We start from the raw sequence: 13,664 nt of genomic DNA, 5'->3' as shown, positions 1-13,664 counted from the left end.
TTTCTTTGTGTGTTTAGTATTGCTCCAAAGTGACCTATAATTGATTTTGGTATTATTATATAGAATAATTATCATATTGAGCCGACTAAAAGTCTAAAACGACCACAACTGTAAAGTAAATTTAACTTGTTTCAGTATCTATTTAACCATATACTTACGTTAATACGTCACATACTCAATAGTTATTATTTATTAATATACCTATTGTATTGAAATATCGAACCATTTTGATTGCGGTTTTTTTAATAATATCTACTGAATGTCTGAATAAGATAAAATTTAATATATTATATTTTTTTGTATGATATTGTATTATTGTAATAATAAGTTCCTATTCAGTATTTAAAATTATTTTTCATAATAATTCAGGATTTTTATTTTATCAATTTGGTGAGTTTACAATACAAATATTGCCAATTAAAAACTATTTTTGGTATCTATCTATTCGATACAAAAATGAATCCCTATTTCGCTTGGTCACGGCATCACGCGTGAACGGCTGGACCGATTTCGCTAATTCTTTTTTTGTTGTATTTGTTATTGTCAAGAGAAGGTTCTTATGAAAAATAAAATTAAGAAAGTCGCGCGGAAATTTAGTTATTAATTAAAATAAACGTGTAAATTGTATACCTATATTACATATTGTACGGCACGGTGGCCCATGGGTTTCCAGCTACCAACAACCTGACCTTTTTGTTCGTCAAATCTATCTATCTATATATTTATAAATAAATGAATCCCTATTCCATATTCATAGTTAAGACAGGATGTCTGTCGGGTCAGCTAGTAGTCTATAATATTAAAATTAACAGCATATAATGATTATAATGGATTCTGCTGAACACAAATTTGTCATATTGTACGTTAGTAAAATGGAGACAACTAGACAACACATATGAGTACGACGTCCTTCTAACTGTGAGAGGTTTAAGATGTTTTAAATAGAAATTTAAAAAAAAAGTTCAGCATAAAGCCATATTATTTATTATGTTCAAATTTTATGAACTCAAATAATTTAACGTATAGGTATAATGACAATTTATCCTCAAATTCTTTGTGTTTAATCAAAAAATATTAATACAGTGAAAACTGTCTAATGCGGAATAACACGAGACCAACCAAAAATTTAGTTTTAAGTAGTTTTCCGCATTATTGAATAAAACGAAAAAATTCCGGATTATAAATTCGTATACTTTGGCATTTTTGTATGTATTTGAAAGTACATCACTTTTTATGTACAGCGAAATTGTTTAGTGTAAGACTGTTGGTGTATAAGCATAACTGTTTCACAGCTATGCATACGGGATAAGTTTGTATCGCAAAAACGATAACCAAAAATACAAATTACTTAACTGATATATTATGTATTGCAGTTTTATCTTAATTATTGTTTTGCGATGTACCTACATACTCATATATCAACGTAACGTGACGCGTGTCATATTTTCGGCTTATGCAAGGTTTTTGCTTGCACGGGACCTACAAAATCGTTCCGTTTTCGTATTAGGAAGGTTGTTTTATTGTGGTTTAACGCAGTAGCGGATTTAAGGGGAGGGGGGCCCAAAGGGCCTCGCCCCCCCTTGGCATAAGTTAATTACACATATTTGTATGTATTTGTTAAAAAAAAAAATTAAATCCTGGATCCGAAACTGGTTCAACGTCTATATAAAACTATAGGAATATGTCGGGACCATAGAAAAATTCCGTATTAGATAGTTTTCCGTTTTATTCAGGGTCCGCATTACACAGTTTTTACTGCAGTATTTGATTATCCCATTATTATATATTTTATTTTTTTATGTATAAAAATTCAAAAATTTACATACTATGTGTTATTTTTATTTTTTATGTCCAATTTTTTATGATAATATTTTTTTTAGATAATCAAACTATAATTATTAATTAATAAAGATTTTTTTTATTATTCAATAAAATATTATTTGTAAGAAATTTTTGTCACTAAGTATTATTTTATTTTTTATTCAATTAAATTTTTAAAATATTTAGATTCATTTTAAGCTATTCATACTACGAACATATTTCGCTCTACTGTTGAAATAGATTTATGTAAGTTAATATCAGACATCAGCTAGTAATATTTTATGAAATAATATTATATAATATATGCAAATCATTTTTGTCAAATGTTTGTTCAACCTTCATTATTACTAATAGAAAATATATTACTTATTGTAATATTATAATTTTTAAATATATAATAAAATATACATCTATTAGTCATCACTCATCACCTACACGATATCGAGGTATACATTACAATAGAACGACTTTTTCGGTTTTTTCGTTTGTTATATATATATTATTTATTTAATCATAAAAAAAATAATTTTAATTATTACACTAAAATGATAAACACATATTTTAACAGTACTGGCATTTTAGAAAATAGTTATGATGTAACTGTGCATTGTTAAATGTATGTTAAGTCAATAAAAACAATATATTATTAAATTATTAAATTATTAAATACATAATTTAATATTTCTCTACAGTATAAAGACAGTATTAATATAATAGTCTATATATATGAAAAATAAATTTAGTTTAGTTTTAAATCTAACAATTTATTATATTGGTAGCAATGGTCGTAAGTGGTCATCATAATCATTACGCCATTACGGCGACAGACAGAAAGTACATTACGTATTTAGGTTTTATTATACTTTACAATTATAATTTTTAATTATTAAATACATAAAATAATAGTGTAAAAATACGTTAAATTGAAAATATGATATATTTTAAAAATCAAAATGTAATAAAAAATTTAATTAGTTTTCTTTATTTTATTTTGTAATTTACTGTGATGAAATTCAAAAAGAAGACATAATAAATTGTAATATGACATAAAAAATATGTGTAGGTAAAAGAAAACTTAGTAAGACATAATGTTTTTCCAGAATGCGTTGATGTATTATCCTATTGAAGATAGAGATATAACACATTGTGATTATTTTAAAATGTATTACTTAGTCTTGTCTAGGTACCTATATAATAGTATCTACTCGACATAAAATGTTAATCAATTTCAGTCCTTTTAAATAGGTATATATTATATAAGTTGTAGATATACATAATAAGCGACTTAGATTTTAAATGAAATTAAGTTTGAACACCATATAATAGCAGGTATATGGGATTATACCCTCATATGTTAAGGTTAACCCGTTCTCTAATACTATATTTCCTACTGAAAATGGTACAATCTTGAGGCAATCATGATGGTCACGCTAAACTACTAAATCAATAATTGTTGTATACACCATATTACGATAAAGCAAATTAAATCAATCAAAATATATCAATAATTAAACTCTAAAACGAATTACTAGTTACTACCTCACCAATATTATTACCAATTATCCTAATCCAAGAATTAAAGAAAGAGTGACTTTTGTACTCATTCATAATATATTACACTAACGAATTTTTTTATCTATAAAACACGAAAATTCTCAGAAACCGGGTTTTAAAGTCGCAGACTCCAATAGTAATATCTTTTATATACATTTATGTTTTTAAACATTGATAAATAATTGTATTCAGATATTTGTTTTAAGAAGTAGTTAAGTGACTATTTCCGGCAAGTGTGCATGCCAAGTGTTTATGCAGGAAATTAGAAAAAAATCTATTGAAATATTATAGATACAAATTGTATGTTTTTAAATACCGCATGATTTGACATTTCATTATTCTAACAAATAATATTCGTCATTATTGACAATATAAAAATCAATATTATAAATTATAATAATATGATTTTTATTTTATACTATTAGTCATTATTTATCACATATGGGTATTATAGTAAAATTGTAAGCACAGTGTTTTATTTGTTTCATATATATATACTTATAAGTGTAATAACTGATAAGACAAATATAAACAGACAAGAACAGTGGCAACCGGTAGGTACTAGGTACACATTTTCACAGTTGTATGTTGTACCTATCAATTATTTTGTATCATTTTTTTTTTTTTTATATACTATGAATATAATTGAAAATATAATATAAAATATGAATGCGTACATTACAACTTATTGTATCTTTTAGTCTATAGATATAGCTTATAAACGTTCAAAGAATTTTGGTATTTTAAGTAATTAACGAATCAAAATGTATACAATTATTTACATTTTACAGTAAAAAGTAGGCGATAAAATGCGGATTTAATTTTTATAATTTTAAAATAAAACAATTATTTTGTTTTTTAATATAGTATAATAATTGTGTGTTTAATGTAAATTCTATATAATTCTGTTTATTATTGTTAATTCTTTAGTTTATCTCCCCATTCATGAAATATTTCAAATAATACTCCAATTGTCACTCCGTATCCTATTGGATAATTTTCACGGGGCTTTTGTTCGCCATCACTGCCCAATTTAATTGCACTATACTGCAAGTTATATTTATATTTTTAAATTGTATTTAGAATACTATTAATAATAATCTACCTTTTCGAACAGAGTTCCCGTCATATTATATCCCGCAAAATTTGTGTACACCCACGAACTGGCTAAATTGAATGCTACCTTTTGTGCTTTTTCACTTCTAGTCGAACGCAATCCAAAAATTATCATTGATTGTAATTGTGGCCAACAGTTGTAATAATCCCAGTCCAGACCAGTATTATACAAAGACGTTGGTACGCCTATATAAAGATATGTTGTAATTATTGGTTATATAAGATATTTTCGATTTAAACATATTATTATTTATAAAACATGTTGATTGATCTTATTCATATTTTACCAATGTTGGGTGAGTTATTTTTAAAATGTACACAGAAATGTTATTTATTAATTAAATCAAATTGTTATGACATTTCGTCTTTATTCTTCAATAGGAGAATAACTAATAACTACCTACATTCGTTGGTGCAATTTTAGGAAGTATAGGTACTTATGTGTGCTCAGCGTTAGTTTTTTAAATAAGCACCATCATCATGTATGTCTTTATGGTTTATTAGTTTTTCTCTTGTTGATAATAATATTAACTATTTTCGAAGTAATTATTAAATATATAAATACTTGAATATTCAATTGGCGATACTCCTTCCCCCATTACGGGTTAAGTTTCTCAACGTATAATCCATAATCATTGACTAACTAAAAAACAGAGGAATTTAGCACCTCCAATTTTTTCCCTGCTTAAATTATTTTCACATTAGGTAGGTACGTAAAAAAGAATTTGTTAACTAGCCCAAACCAGTATTTCTTATCAATCATCAAATAATAGTACGTTAAAAAAGTTATAAATATTTTATTATTTTTAGGTAGGTAACTATGATTTCGACTACTTATTGAAGTTTTTAAACAAACTATAATAATGTAATCGTTATTATATATAATATATGAATTAATAATTGTATACTCTCACATATATAACGAGGTGTTAAATCTTCATTTATAATATTGTTTCTTATTAGATACTCCACCGCTGAATCACCGTAAAATTCACTTAGTTTATCGTCATAACTTCCAGTCCACAGAGGTGCTAAATTGGACGCATAAAAATAATTGCGACTTTCTGCTATCGTTGTGTCAAAATCTAACCATATCTTTTCATCCTCATTCCATAATAACTGTAACAGTTAAATAATGAAATACGTGTAAATTAACAAAAACATCTATTATAGAATTATCTATAATGCGAATTTATTTAAAAACACTTACTGCGTTTATTCCGATTTGATAACGATAAGCGAGTTGTTTATAAAAATTTGAGTTAACTTGATCATTAACAATGAGATACATATTTGATAGAATATTGGAGTTTGATTGCATTATAGAATTCAATTCAACGTAGGCAAAATTCAGTGGATTTGTTTTCAGTAATGTCTCTGTAAGTTTTAAATATTATAGAATTTTTAAATACCAATAAATACGATTTAATAAGAGTAAAAACATAAACACTTTAAACACTGTTTAAAATCTGTAGTCTTTAAAATGTTTAGTAATTCAAATTTTTAAATGTAGAACATTTTATTTCTATAAGTTGCTATTATATATTATATTGCCAATCGATTCGGTGATATATTGTTTTAAATATTTGTTGTCAATTTGTATCAATATGTATAACAAAATACAATTTGATTGGAATTTTGGATTCCTCGATAGTTTCATTAATAATATACATTATTACTGACATTTCAAATATATTTAAGTAGGTATTATATTTTACTTCTAAAATCATTATAATGATTCCGATTGTGGAAATGTTTGCTCGAAAATCCCCAGCCAGATTCGGAGGCAGCTTTTACTCTACACAAATATTCGTCTTGATCTTTAGTAGTAGGCAAACTCTTTGCCATGTGTACATCAATACTTAAAACATAGGGTATTTAATAAATTAACGATGATATTCATTAAAATACATTTTAAATTTTTCTTATGATGTACCTATACATTTCAGGACGAGGATCAAATGTATCGCTCATATAATGAGTCATCAAATAAGTATTACCAATACTTTTTACTTTAACAGTTCTGTATTTTACCCAGAACATCATTTCCGAATCTAAGAGCTGTAATTAGAATAAAAGATAATTGTTTTGAATAAAAATGTATTTGGTACTATTAAAGTCTTAGTTTAATTAGTAATTCAATTTTTTTCTAATGAGATTATTGATTTAATTTTTTTTTTACAATATAATACATATAATAGGAAAATATAATGAAAGTTACAAAATGAAAATGGGAACAGTGTTTACATATGAACTCGCCAAGTACAACAGATTTTGAAACATTATAAAATACTGTAATTATCTCGACGATTTAACATAAATATAATATTTTGTTGTTAATTTAAATTCGTATTTTTCTCTGAGAAGTGAGAGTGAAGAGTGAACATCACTGATAAAAATATTAAATAGATTAGGTATTATTTTATTATTAAAATTTAGATAATAGTTTAATTTATGAAGATAAGTTTTAGATACCCCAATATTATCAGTTATGAATTTTTCGTCTTTAGTATATGTATAATAAGTAGCCATCATTTGAATAAGAAGTGGAGGTTGTGATCTTCCTTCATAGTATATTCTATTTCCCATTAATACATATCCATAGTTTTGAATTATATAAAGAAAATTTTGTAAAATCCCTTTTACGGTAGTTTCCATTCCACATATTAATGCTCCTAAAAAATAATATTATAAATAAATTAGATATATATAATATATATATTTAATAATATTTATGAAATATATAGAATGGTATATAAAATATAAATAATAAATTTGCATATTTAATTACCTATTATAATTATAGTATATAGTATGCATAGTGTAGTTTATATCTATTGTGATATATTGTAACCTAATAGTAAAACCCATATAATATAATTATATTGACAAAGGTGAATTTATAATATCATCAATTTCAGTATTATAGTGAAATTTATTGAGTTCATACTTTAATTTGAAAATGTTTGTAGAGAATTTTTTTCTTTTTAATTTGTTCCAATGAGATATCTTTATTATGAAAAATTATAATCTATAAAAATACATTTCACGTAATTTATTTAAAATAATATCATTGTGACTTATAAATGACATAACAAGAAGACTCATAATTGAATGTTGAGATACCTAGCTGGTGATTTAGTTTATTCAATTATTAGATCACGGCATCAACCCTGTACTATAGTAAATTATTCGTAGGTGAGATTTTGCAAGATGTGTGTTTTAGGAGATATGTGAGATGAATTGGTTAGGATTTGAATAAAGTTTTAGTTTGAGACTTAGTAAAAATGTGAAGCGGTTTTGTTGATTGAATGGATTTTAAAATTAAATCGAAAATTTGTATGTTGATGCAGTAGAATATTTATTTTAATTTTAAAATTGTCAAATATATTATTTAAATCGAAATATATTTTTTTGTGAATCTGTAGTAATGCAGTATTATGATGAAAAAATAGAAAAAGTTTTATTAGTTTTTAAATTACGCTGATAAAGTACTTATTAAATATTAGGATAGGAATATAAAAATAAGTATCATATTATACCTCTTATTATCCAATATGCATCCCAATAATTAAATTCATTTTGAGATTCCATGTTTACAAAGAATCCGTTTGGTACATATATCATTGAGTAAAGATTTCGGTTATTTTGAACGTCTTTTGATATTATTTTTGCCAATTTATTCCAAAGCTGGTTTATTCCCGACAAGAATTCTCTTTATACAAAACAATTATAGTTAAACACTTTAATTTTAGTTAAGTATATACATCTTTATTGTTAATAAAAAAAAAAATAAAACCTAGGATCACTGTTTAAATATATTTGAGAAAATAATAAGTTACCATCACTCATCGGTACCATATTTTATTTGAATTTGTATTGAAGGATTATTTATTAATTTAATTCTGAATTTCAAATTATTAATTACTAAATCTACCTAGAAGTCTAGAACACATATAACCTATAAGTACTATTAATTCTGAAAAATTATAGGCACTTCCGAAATATTTGATAGATTTTTAGATTCTAAGCGGAGCAGCAATGGATGTATATTTGGTCTTATACTATGATGTGTGCGTATGTTTTTAGTTTTGAGAATAAATGTTATTACCTTCAAAAGAATTAAAAATGCTTTAATTTTCAACTTTGATCTAGTTAGTACTTAAGGGAATGGGGGTATTCAACATTAAATAAATTATACATTTTTTTAACAAAAATAGCAACTCACTTTTGCTGTATAGGAAGTTTCGAGAATACCTAATCATTAAGTGTAAGTAATGCAATGAATGTGTTTAATTTGAGTTCATTAATACATTGTTGTAAAAAAAAAAAAGAAAAGCTATTTAAACGAAAGAAAGAGATGAACATAAAAATATGAATAACACAAAAACATCTGAAACTAGTCTAAAACAAGTAATGTTCTTAGAAAATTAACCAGACCACATATAAAAAAGATTTGGCATTTTGAAACAATTAATTAATTAAATAAATTATTGATTGTTGAAGTTAACTGTTTAATAAATATAACAATTGTGTGTTTGAAAAACATAAAATGTATTTAAATCCGTTTTGTATTATTAAGATTTTAATTCAAAATTTGAATAAACGAAAGATCAAAGAGGTAAAATGTATTGTTTTGTTATCAACAACACAGGTCTACAAATCAAATCATTAGTGGTACTTGGTGTAAGTGGTGTAATGCTTTTAAGTTTTATGAATTTATGATATTGTTTTTAAAAATAAAAATAAAATGTAATATACTATTCTGCAAATGTATTATAAGTACTATTCATTCTGAAAAAATATAGGCACAACCAAAACAACAATAATAACAAAAATAGTGAGCAAGTAAATAACCGCTTTGCTGCGTAGTTGTAGGTCTCAAGTGTACTTCGTAATTTAGTAAGTCACTGTAATAGATATAAATATATAATATGTTAAATTCGAATTGAATAACAATAAATTATTATCTGTGAAAAACGGATTTTCTACTATAAATAATGTCAGCACACACAAAAAAAAAGTGGGCATAACTTATGCTTAGATAGTTAGATGACATAGACACATATAACGTATATTCAATTTTGTCAACATTTAATCTTCAAATGTCTATATAAAATCTTTGTGAAATTGTGTTCGAATTTTATTTTTTTATTTTTCAAGAAAACTTAGACGGAATTTTGTATTGCATTTTTAATATGAGGTATGCTTATTAAAATTTCTATGAATTTTTTACTACAAAATAATTTGCAGTTTTGAATTTTTAATAAATTTTATAAAAATGAAACTTTAAAGTCCCTATAGTTTTCATTTTTTTGAGATACTACAAAAAAACAAAATTTATTTTGTCAAAAACTGTTTTTGTACATGTAGGTATTCTCGTTTTAAAAATTTTTTTTTTTTTTGGTTATTTTGAAAATTTCGTTTAGTTTCTTTTTGACATCTTTTTCTCCCGCAAGTACCAACTAGTAACAAGTTATAAATTACAATCAAAAACCATCCTCAACATTCAAAATCAATTTTGATTGCTTCAAAATAGATAGCGATCAATGATCAATACATTCATCGCTCCACATCTAAAATTGTTATTAAAATACTTACTTATATGTATAATCTTGTACATAGTCAATGATTGTTGGATGATTTCTGAAATCCGGTGGTAACCAATTATCAAAGGTATGATGTTCAAAGTTATTTCTTACAAATTTCCTTAGTTCTGATAATGGTATTTCGCCATCAAAACTTGCATTTAATTTACGAAAATGATTGAATATATGTCTTTCAAATTTTTTCATTTTCATGTCCACAAATGTTTTAGACGATCCAAACACTTTTGAAAGTTGAATTGTACGTAGAAATTCGCCTTGGCAATATATTAGACTACGAACAAAAATATATAATATAATATACCATGTATAGTTTATGATTTAATGATGATAATTTGTTATTTAAATGTTTCGTTAGTTAAGAAGTACGTTGTATTCATTAATATGTTAGTAGACATACAATTATATGGTGAATAAAATAATCAAAAAAACTGTATTTTTTTAAAAATAAAATACAATTATTAAGATAGCTCGGTTATTACTAAAACAGTAAAACATGTTTTTAGATTCTAAGCGAAGTGATGTATTTATTGATTATACAATGGTGTGTTTGTTTATTTTGGATTTGAATATATAATATTGTTATTTAAAGTCTTAACATAGGTAAAAAACTACTCTATGAGAAATTGCTACTTCGAATTAATAACGAGAAAGTAAAATATTGATTCAAATTTATATCCATCACGGTGACTGACATGACATCTACATTTTTTTGTACAGCAGAGATTACCCACTTGTACACCTTTTTAAAACTAATTTTGTTGTTTGGTTAAAAATATTTTCCTTTAAGTTCAAATTAGAGCATTGGAAGAGTAACATTTGTAGTAGGTATGAATTAGTATGCAGTTTATATCATGCATAATACGACTGCACCACCCGGACAATAGATATACGTAAATGAAAACAATATTATTTTCAAGTATAGATAATGATTATTGATTAATATTTACTTTAATAGTAAAGTATGCCTGTTTATATTACCTTGGGCAAAGTTCAAAAATAGGCGGTGGATGATAAGGACCATGCAGTAGATTTTGAGTTGAAAGACAACCATCTAAAAACAGAATTAATAGATATGTGCTATATGTATATCGATACATTTTTTGTTTTAAATATTATTTTATATGCATGGATTTCAAATAAAGTATTAATTTCGTGGCTGTTAATAACTACAAGTGAGATACACTATATACTAATTAGTAATTAAATATTACTTTTTAATTACAATTTTTGAGGATCAATTTATTTTGAAAAAGTAAACACTATATACAGGGGGATGTATAACATTAACGATGATCCGATATTCCAAAGATTAGGCTTAATATTTTTTTTTAGCTATGTTAAGGAAATATATGGAAAAAAATATCATTTGAGGATTGAAACTTATAAATATTTTATTATATTATAATCAACGTGGAAGAACATTTTAAAATTTTGGCATTAAAAAGCTCATACATGCTTAAAAATGGTTGAATAATTAATGTAATTTTTTTAGTAATAATAGCTAGTTCAGAATTATTGAATTAATTAACCTAATTATTCTGTATATACGTATATTAAATAAAATGTTATAAACAATCTAACCTAACATGGATTATTTACACAAATGTTTTAAACAGTTGTTTTTTAACATTTTTATTTCAATAATTCATTATTGACCTTAATAGGTAGGTACAAATGGTACAATAGATGTTTAATAACGATTACAGATCAGGTCAAAAAATATTTATACAATCCTATGCGTGTAGGATATATGCCAGGATTTAAAATTTCCCGTATCAAAATTCGTTTATAGTTTTTATTTGAGTTTGATAAATTAATTTCATAATTTTACAAAGTCAAAGTCATAACTCAAAATTAAGTACTATAAAATATTTGGTTAAAATTCGAAAATAAAATAAATAGTTCATCATTGTTATGTCATATCTCACAAATCACAACTCACACTCTCTGTAAGTATTTATGTTGGGCCATATTAAAATTCCCCGAGCAATTTTGAATTTAAATACAATGCTATTGCGATATATATAAATATATATTTATAATTATGCATAAACTACTATTCTAGTTAATAATATTTATTTATATTTAAATAGATTAGATACGCAATTTGAAATTTTTTAAGAACTGGATAATAATAATAGAATTAAATTTTGTAGACTCCTAAAAATAATATAATAAAATAATATTTTAATTATTTATATAATCTTTTATAAAATACGTTAGTTTTGTCCCAGTTAATATATATCTAATTCCTAAGCAGAAAATGCAACACGCAACCTTTTTTGTATTATTTATAGATATTAAAAATTTTTTTTAGTGTTTAAGTTTAAAGTTTTTAAGTTTGGAAATTGACATAGGTATTTATGTTTTTGGGCTAGGTACAGATATTTTGATTTTCTGACTCTTACCAATTTTGAGTAACGCTAAATATCGCTACTTATTATGTTACGTTACCCATCAATCATTATTACTTTACAGTTAATTTATTAATACTTCATAATAAATAACGATGTATTATATTTTTGTCTTAACTTAAGATTTTAGCTATATAAAACATTTAACTTAAGATACCTAAGTTGCAAAATAATGGAGAAAAACCCCAAAGCATGTATAATATGATTCATATATTTTCCTTGAAGTGTAAAATATCGAGTATTTTTTATCTTGTAATTAACAATGTTTAATTCTTATAGCTTAGGCTTGATGTTTTTGAATTACAAGAAAACTGTTTTTGAAAGAAAATTCTGTTTTCCAAATATTAATAAAAGTACTAGACATTTTTTCCAAAATATATAAACAGATTCACTTTCCTACCAGAAATTATATTGAAGTTGATGACTAAAGCATTTTTACTGCAATAAAAATGTATAATAGATAGAAAGAAACACTCACTACATCATTGTAAAATCAGTATATTCATCACTGCTCAGAAAACCAAAAGACTTATGTTTATTTAAATTGATCATTATATCTTTAAATTATGAACTTATTGTGGTAAAAAATATAATATATCGATACAATTTATAACATATTAATATACATATATATATATATATATATAATATACATGTATTAATTATTATTATTCTAAGAAGTAAGAATGTACTTAGATGTTATCAATAATATAATGGATTTTTATTGGTAAACATTCAATTAGTGGAAACCATTTTAACAAGAAGTGGAGGTTGTGAACTTTTTAAATAATGCGTATCATTTGGCATTTTCATACTAAGTATTATAAATTGTATAATGTTTTGATTACAATTATTTACTGTGATTTATTTAATTTTATTTATATTTAGGAATATATTATTAAAAATAATTACAGTTTTATAATAACTATTGTAAACAAGAAAAAAATATGACATGATTGTTTGTAATGATTCATAATATGAATATGATATAATAATCAATTAATTATAGAAAAATGCGTGTCAAACAATATTTATTTTAGTTTCAATCCGCATTCGTTTAACATATCTCAAATAATAACAAAATAAGAAAAAAAATCATTTTAGAGTAAGTTATCAATTAGCCAAACAGTAAAAGTGACTCATAATAAAA

At 24.4% G+C, this 13,664-nt stretch overlaps 1 protein-coding gene across 1 annotated transcript; it reads right to left on the bottom strand.

Annotated features, from left to right (window-relative positions):
• Positions 1–3,861: 3,861 nt before the first annotated feature.
• Positions 3,862–11,617, bottom strand: LOC132930515 (trehalase-like). Its single transcript, XM_060996439.1, has 10 exons — positions 11,079–11,617; positions 10,093–10,371; positions 8,034–8,206; positions 6,967–7,166; positions 6,428–6,552; positions 6,210–6,352; positions 5,702–5,868; positions 5,406–5,610; positions 4,481–4,677; positions 3,862–4,422 (listed from the first exon to the last, which is right to left on the bottom strand). Exons 1-10 carry the CDS (start codon positions 11,195–11,197, stop codon positions 4,294–4,296), a joined length of 1,737 nt encoding a protein of 578 aa, XP_060852422.1. The 5' UTR covers positions 11,198–11,617; the 3' UTR covers positions 3,862–4,293.
• Between the last annotated feature and the right edge of the window lie 2,047 nt (positions 11,618–13,664).

Source organism: Rhopalosiphum padi, chromosome 4, assembly GCF_020882245.1.
Source record: "Rhopalosiphum padi isolate XX-2018 chromosome 4, ASM2088224v1, whole genome shotgun sequence".
Lineage (NCBI taxonomy): Eukaryota > Metazoa > Arthropoda > Insecta > Hemiptera > Aphididae > Rhopalosiphum > Rhopalosiphum padi.
This window is presented reverse-complemented; position numbering and strand designations above follow the sequence as displayed.